Source organism: Salvia splendens, chromosome 4 (genome assembly GCF_004379255.2).
Source record: "Salvia splendens isolate huo1 chromosome 4, SspV2, whole genome shotgun sequence".
Taxonomy (NCBI): Eukaryota; Viridiplantae; Streptophyta; class Magnoliopsida; order Lamiales; family Lamiaceae; genus Salvia; species Salvia splendens.
The window spans coordinates 37304954-37324141 of NC_056035.1; the positions used below are offsets into that span (position 1 = coordinate 37304954).

The window sequence follows — 19188 nt, forward strand, 5'->3', positions numbered from 1 at the left end:
CAGAATCTTGTTAGTTGTTCGTTATGATTCATGTTTGTGAAGATGATGATGGTGATCAAGAAATGAATTTAACGTTCAATGTAATGTTTTATTGCACAAGATTTACATTGAAGGGATTGGAATAGATTTAGTAGTATAGGACCATCTAATAAAAACACAAATAAAAAGATAGTGAGATTTCCAATTTATATTGTGTCTGTACTTTATCTGTATTGCAAAGATTGGAGGGAAAATGTAGGGTCCAAAATTTATGTTGTTGGGAAACCATTTTCGTCCTCAAAAATTTGATCTAAATTTTCCCTCCCAAATTTCAGTTTGGATATTTTGATTTAATTTTGTTTTTACCGGTATGTATGTAGTAAGTATAATTGGATTCAACTGAATTGAACTCGCCTTTGATGTGAATTTAGGGACAATCGTACTAAAGATCTATATCAGAATAAAGTAACAATTTTTCCGAAATAGTTTCCGATCTTCGTGTTTGGACATTTGTAATACACATGACTCTTAGAGTGTCCACTATAGGCGGACAGCCCTAATAGCCCCGCCCCTTTTTTTTTTGTCCACAATCCCAGTTTATTTGTCTGCGTCCACAAAAAAATCTTGTCCGCAGCTATAAGGTCGACACTTCCAATAGCTCCAAAATTTTTATCCACTTATCATTTTATTTTTTTTCGTCTATATTAAATCAATTAAAATTATCGGAATGTAAATAATTAGAAAACGAGGTAATTGTGACCGAATATTTGTTGTATTGGAAACAGTAAAATTATACAGCGAACATTTAAACACAATACACATAAAAAAAACCGCCACCGTTTACTCGGTGGAGGAGTGGTATTTATATTACAATTTTCGGAAATAAAAAAAATTCACCGTGGCGGCCGGCGTGCCTATAGGAGCGGCGATCGGGCACCGGCGCGTCCTCGGAAATGCCGTCCGCCTCAGGGCGGACGTCCTCCGCACTATAGATCGGCGGGAAGGGGGCGGGCGGCGCGCCGCGGACACTCTTAACCCTTTATTGAGAGGATCAATTTATTCGAACTCGTTATACCATTAATTTATACTTATAATATAGTAGTATATCATAATATAAATAGAATAAAATATTTTAAATTCACGTCCCGTGTGGTTTATGCAAAACATGCTAGCAAGCCTGCGTTGCTTATTGCCATATCCATCCTTATGAATCAGCCTCTCTGCCATGAGTCCAGCTCTTAAAGAAAAAGTATCAATTGTTTTACACTAGTTCGAGTTGGTATTTTTTTTTTCCCACTTTGTTTACAATCTTAGGCGACATATTCACCATAATCCTTCTAATTTCAACCAATCAACAAACGCTTTTTAAAGTCAAATATTTCAGCCGATATTTCTTTTCCCATAATCCAAAATGCCCATTACAATTTGGAGTCTTTTAATGATTAAACGAATCTTGTTTTTCTTCAAATAGTTTGGATTGTGGGCAAACGATGACATTTCTTGAACCCCTACTCAACTACTAGTAGGAGTACTATTCATTGTGTCTACAATGTTTCAATTTCATTTGTTAGTATTCAGAGTATTATGTTTTTAGTAGTATATATATTTTCAAATGTCCAGCTAATGATCTTGAATTTGCAGAAATGATTTTGTGTTATAAAATCAGCATCCAATATTGGCATATGTAAATAGGTGTGTTATCAAATACTAACTTTTTACATTAATAACTAATAACTAATAACTAAATATCATTTTTGTATGTTAAAAATATCAACACAAAGATATAAATTTATCAATCTTCTTGTTTTGATAAACTTATGTCTTTATATTGATATTTAAATTTATATGGTGTATTGATATAATTATGTCTTTGTTTTGATAATTTTAATACGCAAAATTGAAAGTTATTAGTTAGCACAGTAACACAACACTATGCAAGTATTATCAAATATCAACCCGGCTCATACCCCTGGTGATTTAATGCCAATAAAAAAATTAATGATTATGCAGTCAAATGAAACACAGACAGAATAAATAGACTAGTCAAACTCTATCATCATAAAATAGCACAATCACAAAATAAATATTTTTGGGACTGAATAAAAAACTCTTATTTTCAAAAAAATGGAATAGTATGTTTGAAGAAGACCTAACAGTTTGGTTCACGCTATACATGAAAGGAGATTAAATAGGCAAATTGCATTAATGGTGTACCTTTCCAACAAATTCAAAAAATTTGGTTTCCTGGTTATTAATATGTGGCCTACCTACCTACCTACCTTATAAACAATTTTATTATTAGTATAGTGCGTAGCAATTTTAGCTTTAAAAATTTAAAGATTCCTTCAAAATTATTTATTCGTTATTTAATTAGATTGTTCTGGTTTTTTCTTAAACAAAAAAACAAGTGGAAGGAAAGAATGCATGTAAATGGGGGAGAATGCTTATCTATTTTAGTATAGATTACCCGAAAGTAATAGACATATTTATATTTTAAGACAAATCATCGGCATTTATCAATTTATATTGCAAATAAATTGTTACTCTCTCCGTTCCACAATAATTGTCACTTCTTTCTATTTTGGTTCGTCCCACAATAATTGTCACATTTTATTTTTACCATAAATGATAAGTAAGTCTCAAATTCCACTAACTTACTTTACTCTCATTTTATTATAAACCAACATAAAAAAGTAGGTATTATATTCCATTAACTTTTGAAACCAACTTTTTTTACATTTCTTATAATTTGTGTCCACCATAAAAGTGACAATTATTGTAGAACGGATGGAATATTATGCTGACCTTTTAATAAGTATGGAGTAATTAAAACTAATAATTTTTGCACGTCAAGGAAGTCGTGTTTATAAGTGAACTTTTATGCTAATAATTTTCCTAATGAAAACATACATTGATTATATAGTAATACTACATTCGTCCCATGCTACTTGCAATTTTTTTTTCATCTCGTATGAAACTACTTTCACTATTTATATTTTAAATAATAATTGGATATTTTATTAAGATGTTAATATTATTTAAATGTTCTCTTATTATATTAGAATATTAATGTAAATACACTGATTAGTCAGGCCGTAATTTACGATCTAAAAAATTGTGAATACTGAATAGCATAACACGGGGGGGCAGTATTTTGTAATGTCGCAAATTTTTAATATATATACTTATTTGAACAATTGAACTTCACTTCGATTTTAATGTCGCAAATTTTTAGGGCATTGGGTTTTGTGTTAATCAGATTTTTTGGACCTGTCAATTTGGGCCTACAGTCCAATTATCAGAACCCAATTTACCAATTCCTAATTTTCGTGTTTCCCTTTTTTTGAAAGTTATTTTGGAGTAGTAATTAATTTTCAAAATAAAGTTCTATAAACAGACATTTATAAACCAGTGGTGCTAAATGGCATATGGCAAGCCATAAAATATGAAATATTAATAAAAAAATACTCAATGCTAATTTACTTGAAATTAGTTTGTCTCAAACATATCAATTTTGTGAGACAAATCTATCCTTACGGATAAATGTAGTACAATGAAGAGATTATGTCATTAAATGAATTGAATCCTCTTGAAAATATAAAACTTTAAATACTTAACACCTAATTATTTCTTTTATGTCGATTTCTTTTCAGTTTTTCTTTCTACTTTAATTTATTGCTTTATACTATTGTTAATTTATTATGTAAAATTACTTTTAAAATTAGAATATTCATGATTATAAAATTCGATAATTGGTTATTGTGTATTTAGATTCTCTTATAAATGAAATAATTTAAAGTACATATCGTATTTAAAGTTAATATTTAAATTACTCATAAATAAAATAGTAGGTGTAAATGTTGTATTGTACAATTTTTTTTATAAAATTAATTCAAAATTTTTGAGGAAAGACTGTAAATATCAAAAGTATTTATTTATATATTTAAATATTATTATTAAATATCTTTAAAATAAAATGAAATTTTTAATGGTTCATAAAAAAATTTGTGACACGGACTATTGTGTAGTCCATAACAAAAAAATTCGGTTTAAATCTTCAACAATCAGTTGAAATCACTAAGTAGAAATCAACCAAAATTTCAATAGCCCATAACATAAGCATGCAATTACGCCTTATGTATTTTTTTTTCTAGTACGCACTCTTGGTCTATGTCAGACAAATTTTAAGATATTTGAAAATCAAATCCTTAAGTTCAAAAATCATAACAATAATTATTTATTAAAAAAATAATTTTTTTAATAAACTGTACCAAGTAATTTGTCATTATTTATTGTTATAAACAAACTCTTAATATAATATTTTATAATATAATATAAATTGAAATTTACAATTGCAAAATTTGAATAAACTATTAATGATATCTCACGTGAAAATATATTCGAATAAAATTTTCAAAATTCAATTAAATTGATGGTTTATCTTTAATGAATTTTTAAGTATTTAATTAATAAAAAGTACTCCCTCGTCCGCGAATAGGAGTCCCGTTTTTTCATTTTAGTCTGTCTGCAAATAGGAGTTCCGGTTCACTTTTACCATAAATGGTAATACGATCTCACATTCCACCAACTCATTTCACTTGCATTTCATTTAAAACAGATATATATAAGTGAGACACATACTCCACTAACTCTTTTCCATCCACTTTTCTTATCATTTCTTAAAACTCGTGTCGCCAAGGAATGAGACTCCTAGTGGCGGACGGAGGGAGTATTGGTTATTGGATATTTTGATTCTTACATTAATCTATCAGTTATCAACCGACAAGTTAGTGTAGGAGAAACTGAATATAATTTGATTTTGATGTCAATCAGAGGGATGACAAAAATCTATAACCGCGGAATCAACAGAATAAGCAGAAATCATTACAATATAACAGAATAATAATGTAATAAAAATATTTACAAGCATCACTATATACAATGCATTGAGACATATTACAATTTATAATTCAATTATTTATAAAAATATAATGATCATTATAATATTCTGCAAACTTCAGTTGTGCTATTTACAAATACTAATAATAGAATTGTTAGATTATTCAACATATTTGGGGTCTCAATTGATACTGATTCAAATGAGAATTTTCAAAGTTAATTTTAATTGTTCTTGAATTTAATAGAAAATTTTAATTTATATTTGATTCATTTAAATAAATGCAAAATTTAATATTGAAATATTAATATAATACTCCATTATACTACTCCTCCGTCCCACAGAAACATTTCATTTTTAATTTGTCCACTCAATTCTATTTTGGAAATAAATCTCCTTTTCCGCATTAAAATATTTAACCGCTATTCAAGAATGTGGAATCTTGATTGAGACGGAGGAAGTATAATTTTTATAACTAATTAATTATACACACGTTACACCTATATAAATTAATATAGTATATTAATAAATGAAGATAGTATATTAATAAATTAATATATATATATATATTAAACAATTGATAATACTAAAATATAATATTATTCTAATATTTTAAGTTAGTTTATAAGTTCTTTGATTTTATATAAGAGTGTCTAAATATAAATAAATTAGGCTAAACTAAAGGGCATCCACAGTGGTGCAGATGTCCCGGTGGACATTCCTGCGAACATCCCAAAAATACCTCCTGCCACGTCATAACGATTTCCTACTGCACTGTCACGTCATAAGGACATCCCACTGCACAGTGGCAGACATCCCCAAGGACATCGCGACGGACTTCCCACAATAATAAAAATTCACAAATTCACAAAATTAAACAATTTACGGAATTAAAATTTTGACACAAATAAGGAGAAATTGCAACCAATTTATTTTAAAAAAGACATACATAGTACAAAAAAACATACATAATTATTAAAAAAAATTACATAGTTAAAAAAAACCATCGTCTCACTCCTCGGATTCCCCGCCGCCAGTACCCTCGTCGCCATTCTCCGCCATGTCTCCCAACCCCAAATCGCGCCGCATACTGTTGATGATATCCTTCAGCGACGATCTGTAATGGCAATCGGTCGATGTCCGCCATTCAACCATTGCACGTAACAGAGTTTCATGTTGCGCAACGCGGGCGAGTGAGGGGAGCTCGGGATCGTTTTGGGTAGGAACTGCCGATTGGGACTCGGTGGGGGGAGTTTGTGGGAACCAGCACTGCTACTGTATTGCCGGGAGGCGCTGATCTTCGTCCTCTTCGGCCAGCCAGATTCAACACCCGCAGTAAATTTGGTCGAAGTCTGCACCACAAGATACACATCTCAATATTTGAATTCCCCGAAGCCCGCCGCAACGTCTTTGAACTGATGGTGAGAAAGAAGCTTCACATCCTCGGCAGACATGCCGCTGGTTGCCGAGCGGAGGTTGTTTGTGTAAATGCAGGCAAATCGGTTGAGCTGCCTCTTCAGCCGCTCCCACTGTTTCTGGCATTGCTCTCCGTTGTGCGGCTTCCCCCCTGGCAGTTTGAATTGGAGGTAGCTTTGGCTAATGCGCCACCACATCCTGTCGATATACTGGTTAGCCCCGATATATGGATCCTCCACTATACTGATCCACGCCTTCGCAAGCGCAATGCACTCCTCTGTGCTCCAGACGGTCCTGTTTTTCCCGTTGGATCTGACTCGTGCTAATTTAGTATTCAAAAGCGTCACCCGCAAGTGTACGAGTTAAGTAGCACGTGGTAAGCTAAATTATCGATCCACGGAGACTAAAAGCCGGTTTGAATACTATGATGTAACTTTGAACACTATCTAGACTAATAAAAGGGGTTTTTGGTTTTCTTAACTAAGATCAAAGAACAAATAAGCTAGTAAGACAATTAACTAAGAAAAACAAACAAACAAAGATAGGTTTTCACACAAATTGGGAAAGTATAGGGAAATGGATCCGTTAGAATGGATCAAGGATTTCATCTATGGGTCATGCTCATCTATTGGGCCTCAAATGCGGTTAGGAAAGTCGGGATAATCGGTTAGACCCCCTCTCGGGTGCATCTAACACGTGGGTCAATCTCTAGTGTAGGAGTCTCGTCCATACAATTCGAGATTGACTCCAAAGCACAACGGACCCAAGCCCTCTCTCTAGCTTATGCATCTCTCGATTACATATAATGCACGGAGTTGTTGATTACACATCTATCCTAATCTTGTATTTCTCAATAACATCAATTAGGTACAAGATTTATCTAATTGGTAGCTAAGCAATTAGATATTAAAAGACCAAGGTTCAACAAAACCAACAAAAGAGATAGATACGCATTCAACCATAGATTCAATCCATACAATCCATTCAAACTTCACCAAATCCCTACTAAAAGCTTAGCTACTCATAGTCAAAGCTAACATAAAAGCAAAAACAAGGAAAACAAAGCTACACATAATAGAAATGATACTAGAACTCCCTATGGTGGAATTGATGGTGGGGGGTCTCCTTCCTCCAATCTCTTGGAAATGGGAAGCTCCTTGACTTCAAATCCTCTCAAAACCTTATTTTCTTGCTAAGATTCGTGGTGTGGGAGTTAGGGTTTGGAAATGAGTGAGAACCCTTTTATATCCGGAGTAAGAAAGAGGCAAAGGTGGCAACAGCGACAAATCGCCCGGTCGGGCGATCTGTAAGTCGGAATATGCCCGGTCGGGCGATCTGGGTAAATCGCGATGAGGCTTCAAACGCCCGGTCGGGCGTTTTGTTGGATGAAAAACGCCCGGTCGGGCGAACTTTCTGTTTTCTTCGGCTTGCGCCCGACCGGGCGTTTTTTATATGAAATTCGCCCGGTCGGGCGAACATTCTGTGGTCAGCCCGTTCGCTCCGTTTTGCCCGTTTTAGACCTGTTCTTGCATCAAAACTCCGACAAACTTGTTAACTCTAAAAAATAGCTGAAAAGTGGGTGAAACATATACTTTATACCTCAAAAGATTCAACAACATGTGTTAATCACCCATCTAAACATCCTAAACTATGAGTTTGTCAACTCCCCCAAACTTAAACATTTGTTAGTCCTCGAACAAGAAGAAAGAAACAAGACATACAAACTCATGCAAGGATGTGGAGTGTCATCATTGCCTCAATAGAAATAAAATACGACAAGTATCAATGGCCTCGGATGCATGTAAAGTATTATGAAATATAGCTTCAAGTTACTATCATGTACTCAACCTTGCCAATTTGCCCTCTCAAGGAGAAAATGCAATGTGCATTTTAGAAATTTCACTCACTCTCAAAGTATATAAACTCTTGACATAACTCTCAAATCATCAAAACATGCATAGTTTACCATAGGCTTGCTCGAAATTTACACTCTCCTCTACTATGGTGTGATTAAAGATATAAGGTCCGAAAGGTCTTTTCAATAGGTTGTAATGTAGGCTCTTTGGATAGGTGAGGCAATTTTCGGCTAAAGTGACTTTAATTCCCAATATCTTGCTCAACTTCACCAACTTTCTTCCCCAATCTAGCTAGTTCTAGGCTTCCCTAGACTCTTCTCATCTACCAACATTCCACTTTTGTTCTTCACCTCTTTTTCAACCTTCACACACCCTTTCCAATAAATGCCAATTATTAACTATTTCTCACTTTCAATTTTCTTTTCTTTTCTCTCTCTTTTTTTTTTCTATTTCTTTTCTTTCTTTTTCTCCATGCTTTGCATGGTAACATCACTATTCTTTCTTTCTTTTTCTTTTGTTTTTCTACCTCAATAAGCTTCTATTTCATTTGCTAATTCCCCCTTTCAAACTTTCATTTCCTTTTGATTTTTCAAAAATAGAACACAAGAAATCCAACCCCATGGTTTGTCAAAGGAAAGGTTATTGGCTCAAAGTGGGCTAACAAAGATTATTAACATGATAACGGGTAAAAGTAGAATTTGGCTAACAAGGATGGCCTAACGTCCTCCCTTATCTCTATGATCACTATGTAGACTCAAAGAAATCGCGAGCAAGTTCTAGAAACATACGACATGTTTGAGATAAATCACACATTTAGGAACAATATAGGCTCAATTCTCACAAGGTCATTTTGGCAAAAGACAAGGCACCATGTAATTCACTTTAGGCAATTTGAAATGAAAAATCACATGTTCTTTAGCCATATCAACAAGGTTTTCGAAAGTTTTTGCACAAAATCATCATTGGCAACTCCTCCATCATGTCTCACACTCGTTCAAATTTCAATTTTTCTCAACCCTACTATCATCCTAGCCAAGGGAGATAATTCAACACAAAAGGAAACAAGAAAAACAAACCTAAAAAGAAAAACAAAGACACAAACACAAGTGGAACAAGGAAACAAAACCACATAAGTTTACATGCCCACATATCATCATCAAATATCATCAAAAGAATAGGGGTACAGGCCGGGGTATCATCATCAAATAAAGAGGGAGAGAGGTAAAAGAGGGAATCCACTAGACACCCCCCAAACTTATTCCAAGCAAAGCTAGGATAAGTTTGAAAGAGAGTGGATCTCCCATGGACCTTCACTGCGGAGGAGGAGGCGGATGCTGCCACTGGCCACGGAATTCATCGAATCGGGCATTGATGTTGGCCCATTGTGCATTGTTGAAATCAGTGAATTGGGTCCAGTTGGTTTCGAACTGGTCCCATCGCGCTTCATTCTGGACCCAATATTCCTGCTGACGCAACTCCATCCGTGTCAACCTCTCATTGATCGAGCCGTAGTCCTCCTCTTGTCGCTCTTGTCGGCTTCGTGTCCTCTGCGTGCTTGTCCCGGCTTCATCTCCCCCTTGGTAGGTCGGTTGATCCTCACCTTCCTCCTCATTTTCTTCTTCATTCTGCTCGTCCCCCATCTCGATCTCGGGAAAGCCCATGTGGGGCGCTTCATCAACACTCGAGCTCGGGCTCACATCCCTAAATTGCAAGTTCCGCGGATTCACCGCCGTGACTTGTTCGTGGACCGCAGCCTTCATCTTCCAGTTTTCCTTGTGGAAAGGACCGTTCACATAGGTGTTGACGGTGTCCGGGAGGGGGTAATGATCTGCTGCCCTCTGTATCAAATATATCTGCCCTCGTTGGTCCACTCCGACCAGCCTTGTTCTTCTCAGAAAGCCGAAGTCCATCAAGTTGTCACCAATGTCGGCGACCAAGCCCCTCGTCGACACTCCCAGATGGAGTGCAATAGCTGACACAACCGCACCGACACAGAGTGTGCCGGTTTTCTTCTTCGAAGCCCTCTCAAGATGTTTGATCATGAAGTGGCCCAAATTCAAGGGAGCCTCCTTGTGCAAAATAGTCCATAACAGGAAGAGCTCGTCTCTCTGCACACTCCCATGCTCATGACGAGCGAAGGGGTAACATACACACGCCTTCTGGAGTAAGCGCAAGGCTGGGTTCCTAATGAGAGAACCCTTTGCCCTGTTGGCGGCGAAGTTGTCATCAACGGTAGTGATGGCCTTCCAGAAGTCATTCGCATTGTGACTGAAGTTAAACGGCTCTCTATACACCTCCCCTGAAAATCCAAAGATCTCCTTGAATTGTGCCATCGTCACTGTGTACTCAGCATTCCTCATACGAAACTTGATGGCAACTATCTCCCTCCTGTTCATGATTACCTCAAGGGTAGACAAGAACTCCAGTGTAAGCCTCTGATAGGAGGGGTTCCTCTGTGCCATGAAGAGCCCATTTAGTTGCCCCTCTTCACATAGCTCATTGAAGCACTGCTCAATGCCCAACCGTCGGATTGTGATAGGGCATGGATATCTAGCTACCCGGTAGGGTAGTTGTGAGAGTTCGGCCCATTTCTTCTTCTCTTCGGCATTCAAATTAACTCCAGAGTGGTTGGGCGCCATCGTTCACTACCTAAAAATTGAGAGTATTAGATCAATTCGACAAGAAACCACAAAGATGCATTAATGTAGACACTCTCCCCCAAACATACTCTATACTAAAAGAACTTCTCATTCATACATTTATCGAGACTAGAATCAACCCCCCATTGTGTCACACAATGTCTCTTCCACAACAATAAACCTCAATCATGCTTAACTCAAACATTCCACCAACATGCATCACTTATCTAACATTGCATCTATGTAGACATCAACAAATCAAAGCATGCTAGTTCCCCACACTCAATAACCACAAACCCATGAAGGAAATTGCACAATTCATGCTCAAAGCAACCATTCAAACCAAATTCATCCTCTAACTAGCAATTAGTCAAGAAATCTCCAAACAAACGAAAGACATGCTAGTTTCCAACCCTCGATTCACCAATAATCATCTAAACACCGACATAAGTAAGAGAAGAATGAAAAAATCATACCTTTCGGGCTTAGAGTGATAGAAAACGGATTCTCTCCTTTTTGCTTGTTCTTGAGTAAATCAACCGATTAATCGGTTCAACCCTTGAATTAGATGGATTGGGAGGATGGTATGTGTGTGAAATCAGTGTAAGTGGAAGATTTGAAGGTGGAGGGGCGAGAGAGAGTAGAGAGGAACGAGAGAGAAATGGGGGTAGGGTTTTGAAAGTGTAAAAACTGACCTGGTTTGCGTCTTTAAATCGCGCGAAGAAATCGCCCGGTCGGGCGATTTGCACTTTGAAAATCGCCCGGTCGGGCGAACTTTCTGGACAATCCCGATTTCATCAAACGCCCGGTCGGGCGATTTGCACTTTGCAAAACGCCCGGTCGGGCAAACTTTCTGGACAATCTCGATTTCTGTAAACGCCCGGTCGGGCGATTTGCACTTTGCAAAACGCCCGGTCGGGCGAACTTTCTGGATTCCCAAGTCCATTTCGCCATTTTCTCCAGTTTTTTGTCCGCTTTTCACCCATCAAAGCCTATCTCCTGTTCCACTTAAAACACACAAAACACACCAAAAACAAGAACAAAATAAAAACACACCAAAAACACAAAAGCTATAAATTTTACCTACTAGGGGTTGCCTCCCCCATAGCGCAATTGTTTAACGTCATTTGCCCGACGCTTTGCAAGCTCCACTACTCAATCAAGGCAACCACAAAGACCTCGTCTTGTTGCTCCTTGGTAAAGAACCTCTTGAGATTTTGACCATTTGCCTTGAACGTGCTTCCATCGGGTCCTTTGAGCTCCATTGTGCCATTGCTCATGACCTCCTTGATAGTGAAGGGTCCCGACCACTTAGATTTTAGCTTGCCCGGAAAGAGTCTCAACTTGTGGTTGAAAAGCAACACGGCATCCCCCTTGTGGAATTCACGCCTCTCAATCATCTTGTCGTGATACGTCTTCATCCTCTCCTTGTAGATTGAGGAATTAGCATAAGCTTCATTCCTAAATTCATCAAGTAAATTGAGGTGAAGCTTCCTTTCCTTGCCGGCCTTGGTGAAGTCCATGTTCATTTGCCTCACCGCCCAATATGATGAGTGCTTCAATTCAACCGGGAGATGGCATGATTTCCCAAAGACCAATTGATAAGGTGACATCCCGATTGGCGTCTTGTAAGCCGTCCTATACGCCCATAGAGCATCGTCAAGCTTGAGAGCCCAATCTCTACGGTTAGCATTGACACTCTTTTGCAATATTTGTTTGATCTCTCTATTGGCCAACTCGGTTTGACCATTAGCTTGTGGATGATAAGGAGTTGTCACCCGATGCTTCACTCCATGCCTTGCTAAGACCGCCTCTAGCCACCTATTGCGAAAATGAGACCCTCCATCACTTATGATAGCCCGAGGTGCGCCGAATCGCGTGAATATGTTCTTTTGAACGAATTTAATCACCACCTTTGAATCATTAGTTTGGGTAGGAATGGCTTCCACCCACCTTGATACATAGTCAACGGCTAGTAGAATGTATTGGAACCCACTAGATGGAGGAAAGGGCCCCATGAAGTCAATGCCCCACACATCAAACAACTCGACTTCAACAATTGTCGTCAATGGCATCTCCTTCTTCTTAGAAACACCCCCCATTCTCTGGCACTCGTTGCATCTTCTCACGTAGTCCTGGCAGTCTTTGGTGATGGTTGGCCAAAATAGACCACTTTGGAGCACTTTCATAGCAGTCCGGTTAGCTCCAAAATGCCCCCCACTAGGTGCGGTGTGGCAATGCATAATAACGGACTCCCACTCCTCTTGAGGGACACATCTTCTAATCACCATGTCGGCACATCTTCTAAAAAGACAAGGCTCGTCCCAAAAATAGAACTTCACGTCGTGGAAGAACTTCTTCTTTTGATAGTCCTCAAGTCCTTCGGGAATCACCTTAGCAACAAGATAGTTCACAATATTGGCATACCATGCCACTTGACCCTTGGCCACATAAAACAAATGCTCATCCGGGAATTCTTCATTGATGACCAACTTCAATTTTTCCTCTTCACTAGCATGCTCCAATCTTGAAAGATGATCCGCCACCACATTCTCACACCCTTTTCTATCTCGGATCTCCAAATCAAATTCTTGAAGGAGCAAGATCCACCTTATAAGCCTTGGTTTTGCATCTTGCTTAACAAATAGATGGCGGATGGCGGCATGGTCAGTAAAGACAATAGTTTTGGCCCCAATAAGGTAAGGGCGGAACTTGTCAAAAGAGTAGACCACCGCAAGCATTTCCTTCTCGGTAGTGGTGTAGTTAGCTTGAGCCGAATCCAATGTCCTACTAGCATAATATATCACCCGGAATATCTTGTCTCTCTTTTGTCCCAAAGCCGAGCCTACCGCCACATCACTTGCATCACACATGATCTCGAAAGGTTGAGACCAATCGGGGGAGATCAAGATTGGGGCACTCACCAACGCCGCCTTGAGCTTCTCAAATGCCTGCGCACATTCAAGAGTGAAATCAAATTTTACATCTTTAGCTAGTAAATGGCAAAGGGGTCTAGCAATATGTGAAAAATCTTTGATGAAACGCCTATAGAACCCCGCATGGCCTAGGAAGCTCCTCACGGCCTTCTCACTACAAGGATGTGGCAATTGCTCAATGGCAACTATCTTGGCTCTATCCACTTCAAGTCCTCCGGCTGAAATTTTGTGTCCCAACACGATCCCATCACGGACCATAAAATGACATTTCTCCCAATTGAGTACTAGATTGGTCTCCTCACATCTCTGCAAAACTTTGGTTAGATTATCCAAGCAACTATCAAATGTCATACCAAAAACAGAGAAGTCATCCATGAAAACCTCCATAATATTCTCAACCATATCATGAAAAATGGACATCATACATCTCTGAAAAGTAGCCGGGGCATTACAAAGCCCAAAAGACATTCTCCTAAATGCATAGACACCATAAGGACACACAAAAGCCGTCTTATGTTGATCCTCGGGAGCTATCAAAATTTGGTTATATCCCGAATAACCGTCGAGAAAACAATAATACTCATGTCCGGCTAACCTATCCAACATTTGATCAATAAATGGAAGGGGGAAGTGATCTTTCCTAGTGGCCAAATTTAAAGCGCGATAATCAATGCAAACTCTCCACCCGGACACCACTCTAGTAGCTATCAACTCATCATTTTTCCCTTTCACCACAGTGGTGCCCCCCTTTTTAGACACCACTTGAGTAGGACTCACCCACTCACTGTCGGATATAGCATATATCATACCGGCATCTAACCATTTCAACACTTCTTTTCTAACCACATCTTGCATAATAGGGTTTAGTCGCCTTTGGTTTTGTACCTTAGGCTTATACCCCTCGTCTAAATGAATTCTATGCATGCAAACGGTTGGGCTTATTCCCTTAATGTCCGATATGGACCACCCAATGGCTCTCTTATGCTTCCTAAGAACTCTCAACAATTTATCCAACTCGAAACTAGAGAGAGAAGATGATACAATTACCGGAAAAGTGTCATTCCCTCCAAGAAAGGCATATCGCAAGTGTAGTGGAAGTGGCTTCAACTCAAGCTTCTTGTTTTCCCCATCTTTATTGCTATCTTCACTTCCACTCCTAAGAGGTAGAAATTGTGGACGAAGTGATCTAGGGATTTCTTTAGCCGAGTCCAAAGCACCTACAAATTCCAACAACTCGGGGTTAGCATCCAAAACATCAAAAGAATGAGAAGAATACATGGAATGAGAAATGCATCTCTCTAATTGATCATCCAAGTAAGAGGTCGGTGCCACTCCTCCAACACACTCATCCATCACGGTCACAACATTGCAATGTTGTAGGCTTCCTCCCGGTTCCGCATCATGCCTCTTTAAGGCCTCATATATCGAAAATGTCACGCTCTCATCATTGAGGCGAAGTGTAAGTTCCCCTTTTGAAACATCGATCATGGCCTTCCCGGTGGCAAGGAACGGTCTTCCCAAAATAAGAGGTACAATTCTATCCTCTTCCATGTCCAACACCACGAAGTCAACGGGGAATATGAACTCATTCACCCTCACCAATATATCTTCTGCTATGCCCGAGGGATATGCCACCGATCTATCCGCCATTTGCAAAGTAATGCTAGTCGATCTCAATTTACCAATATTCAACTTGTTGAAGAAGGACAATGGCATAAGATTAATGCTAGCCCCTAGATCGCACAAGGCATTCCCCACAAAGCAATTTCCAATAGTGCACTCAATAGTGAAGCTTCCCGGATCTTGCATTTTGGCCGGCAACTTCCTTTGAATAATTGCACTGCAACTCTCCGTCAAGTTGACCATCTCATAGTGCCCCCATTTCCTTTTTTGTGATACCACATCCTTGAGGAACTTTGCATAACTTGGCATTTGTTGAAGTGCTTCAACAAGAGGGATGTTAATTTGAACTTTCCTAAAGATATCCAAAAATCTTGAAAATTGTTCATCCTTCTTTTTCTTTTGCATCATTTGAGGGAAAGGAAGTTTAACTTCCGTGGGCTTAGGAGGAACTATTGTCTCGGCTTGATCTTTTGGTGGGCTCTTCGTTGATGCCTCCACTTCTATTGTCTCTTCTTCTTCGGGTTGCACAATAGCTTCCTTTTCGGGCATAGGGGGGCTCTTATAGCTTGTTCCACTCCTCAAATTGATAGCCTTGCAATCCTTTGGGTTAGGAATGGTGTTGCTTGGGAATTGCCCCGGTTGATGAAGTTGGCCCACGGCTTGGGCAATTTGACTCATTTGATGCTCCAAAGCCCCCATTCTCGTGGTGACCTCCACTACCGCCGTCTCAACCTTATCAATTCTCTTAGTAGATTGTGTCATGATTCCATCGGTCTTCTCCATTAGAGCTTTTAGAAGCTCATGGGTGACATCATCACTTGAAGGTTTAGAATTGGTGGGCACATTAGCGGCCCCACTTGTCGACCCACTAGGTGTAGGGAAATGAGGTGGTGGAGGTGGTTGGATAGCATTGTTTGGATTGCCATAAGAAAGGTTTGGATGTGCATTGAAGGGTGAGCGATAGCCTTGGTAATTACCACCCCCATTGTTAGGGCGATAGTTGTAGAAGTTCCTTTGATTCCCTCCTTGATGCACATAATTGACATCTTCCACGGTATGTAAAGGCTCTCCCATAGGTGCCACTCCCAAACTAAGGCCATCCACCTTTTGATTCAACAACATCATTTGTTGGTTGAGAAGATTGAATGCATCCGAATCCACAACCGAAGCCACCGGCATTGAACTATCTCGGCCCGAGCTCCAACCCTTGCTAGTATAGGCAAGCCTTTGAAGCATCTTCTTGCACTCCTCGACCCCCTTGTCCAAGAATGAACCCCCCGAACCAAAGTCTAATTGACTCTTGATAAACTCCGAGCATCCATTGTAGAAGAGGCTCACTTGATGGCCCGGAGATAACCCATGGTTGGGGCATTTCTTTAGCAAGGCGTTGAATCTCTCCCAAGCCTCGAACATAGACTCTTGGCCCTTCATTTTAAAGTGGGAGATCTCTGCTTGGAGGTTGAGAGTGGAGCTTAGAGGGAAGAATCGATCCAAAAACTTTTGGGCTAAGTCGTCCCAACTTGTAACCGAGCCCGGCTCAAGGTTATCAAACCAATCTCTAGCATATCCCGACAATGAGAATGGAAATAGCCTAAGTTTGATTGTATCGTCGGGAACCCCATTAAGCTTAGTTGTATTGGCAATCTCTAAGAATTTAGATAAGTGCCTATTAGGATCCTCCGTGGGCCTTCCCGAGAAAACACGTTGCTCCACAAATTGAATCAATCCTGTCTTCAACTCAAAATTGTTGGCATTCACCCTTGTATCATAGGGTGGATGTGGGATATTGACGTTCCCAAATGCGTCTCTAACCGGAGCCTCTCGCCTCCTTTCCTCCTCTCTTTCCCTTCTCATCTCCGCCATTTCTTGTTGTAGTTGGAGAATGATTTGGTCTTGATTTAATAGAGGTGGAGGTGGAGGGGGAATTCCCTCATTGTTCCCATGTGGATTTTCCATTGGCTCAACTTGATGTTGAGCTCTTGCTCTTCTCCTTCGTCCTCCTCTTCTTCTATTGGCGGCTTCTATCTCTAAATTAATCGGCTCAAGGGGTAAACGACTTGAGCGCGTGAGCATAAAAAACCTACACAACACAAGAGAGGAAACAAAGTCAAAATAGAGCTAAACTAGAAAACTAAACTAAATAATTAAAGCAAGTAAAATGTCTAAACTAGTATTCTCTATCTTTTCACAATATCAAACACAAAAGCAAATTTAGTCCCCGGCAACGGCGCCAAAAACTTGACTCGTGCTAATTTAGTATTCAAAAGCGTCACCCGCAAGTGTACGAGTTAAGTAGCACGTGGTAAGCTAAATTATCGATCCACGGAGACTAAAAGCCGGTTTGAATACTATGATGTAACTTTGAACACTATCTAGACTAATAAAAGGGGTTTTTGGTTTTCTTAACTAAGATCAAAGAACAAATAAGCTAGTAAGACAATTAACTAAGAAAAACAAACAAACAAAGATAGGTTTTCACACAAATTGGGAAAGTATAGGGAAATGGATCCGTTAGAATGGATCAAGGATTTCATCTATGGGTCATGCTCATCTATTGGGCCTCAAATGCGGTTAGGAAAGTCGGGATAATCGGTTAGACCCCCTCTCGGGTGCATCTAACACGTGGGTCAATCTCTAGTGTAGGAGTCTCGTCCATACAATTCGAGATTGACTCCAAAGCACAACGGACCCAAGCCCTCTCTCTAGCTTATGCATCTCTCGATTACATATAATGCACGGAGTTGTTGATTACACATCTATCCTAATCTTGTATTTCTCAATAACATCAATTAGGTACAAGATTTATCTAATTGGTAGCTAAGCAATTAGATATTAAAAGACCAAGGTTCAACAAAACCAACAAAAGAGATAGATACGCATTCAACCATAGATTCAATCCATACAATCCATTCAAACTTCACCAAATCCCTACTAAAAGCTTAGCTACTCATAGTCAAAGCTAACATAAAAGCAAAAACAAGGAAAACAAAGCTACACATAATAGAAATGATACTAGAACTCCCTATGGTGGAATTGATGGTGGGGGGTCTCCTTCCTCCAATCTCTTGGAAATGGGAAGCTCCTTGACTTCAAATCCTCTCAAAACCTTATTTTCTTGCTAAGATTCGTGGTGTGGGAGTTAGGGTTTGGAAATGAGTGAGAACCCTTTTATATCCGGAGTAAGAAAGAGGCAAAGGTGGCAACAGCGACAAATCGCCCGGTCGGGCGATCTGTAAGTCGGAATATGCCCGGTCGGGCGATCTGGGTAAATCGCGATGAGGCTTCAAACGCCCGGTCGGGCGTTTTGTTGGATGAAAAACGCCCGGTCGGGCGAACTTTCTGTTTTCTTCGGCTTGCGCCCGACCGGGCGTTTTTTATATGAAATTCGCCCGGTCGGGCGAACATTCTGTGGTCAGCCCGTTCGCTCCGTTTTGCCCGTTTTAGACCTGTTCTTGCATCAAAACTCCGACAAACTTGTTAACTCTAAAAAATAGCTGAAAAGTGGGTGAAACATATACTTTATACCTCAAAAGATTCAACAACATGTGTTAATCACCCATCTAAACATCCTAAACTATGAGTTTGTCAGGATCCCTCTCCCCCCTCAGCGGCCCCCGCCTCACCATCGTACCCCGCCGCAGGCGAGGTAGTGCCCCGTCCCATGCCCCTCCCTCTCCCTGTCGCCGTTGGTGCGTATGTGGGAGAATCCCGTTTCAGAGATAGGCCCAACTCCTCCATCCAGAACGTCTCGATGCCAGTGAACTGAGTCTCGAGAGGAGTACTCGGGGGGTTATCCGTCGACAGTAAATCCATATAGGGGCGATAGACATTGTTCACCGGTG

The 19188-nt window shown here is 39.4% G+C and overlaps 2 protein-coding genes and 1 non-coding gene across 7 annotated transcripts; 1 reads left to right on the forward strand and 2 right to left on the reverse strand.

The window, feature by feature from the left end:
- Window positions 1-9255: 9255 nt before the first annotated feature.
- LOC121799824 lies at window positions 9256-11313 on the reverse strand. The gene is made up of 2 exons (XM_042199318.1): window positions 11264-11313; window positions 9256-10797 (listed from the first exon to the last, which is right to left on the reverse strand). The coding sequence occupies exon 2, from the start codon at window positions 10785-10787 to the stop codon at window positions 9459-9461; it is 1329 nt and encodes a 442-aa protein (XP_042055252.1). The 5' UTR covers window positions 10788-10797; window positions 11264-11313; the 3' UTR covers window positions 9256-9458.
- A 443-nt stretch (window positions 11314-11756) lies between these two features.
- Window positions 11757-18681, reverse strand: LOC121799825. Of its 5 annotated transcripts, none has more exons than XM_042199324.1 (3): window positions 18360-18681; window positions 14771-17426; window positions 11757-13738 (listed from the first exon to the last, which is right to left on the reverse strand). In XM_042199324.1, exons 2-3 carry the CDS (start codon window positions 17417-17419, stop codon window positions 11939-11941), a joined length of 4449 nt encoding a protein of 1482 aa, XP_042055258.1. In that variant the 5' UTR covers window positions 17420-17426; window positions 18360-18681; the 3' UTR covers window positions 11757-11938. The 5 variants fall into 5 exon arrangements, with proteins under 5 accessions (XP_042055258.1, XP_042055257.1, XP_042055255.1 ...); XM_042199323.1 differs by having other exon boundaries at window positions 11757-14029; XM_042199321.1 differs by having other exon boundaries at window positions 11757-17426; window positions 18366-18681.
- Window positions 16701-16807, forward strand: LOC121801722. The gene has a single exon (XR_006050658.1). It is a non-coding gene; the product is annotated as a small nucleolar RNA R71 (small nucleolar RNA).
- Window positions 18682-19188: the final 507 nt, after the last annotated feature.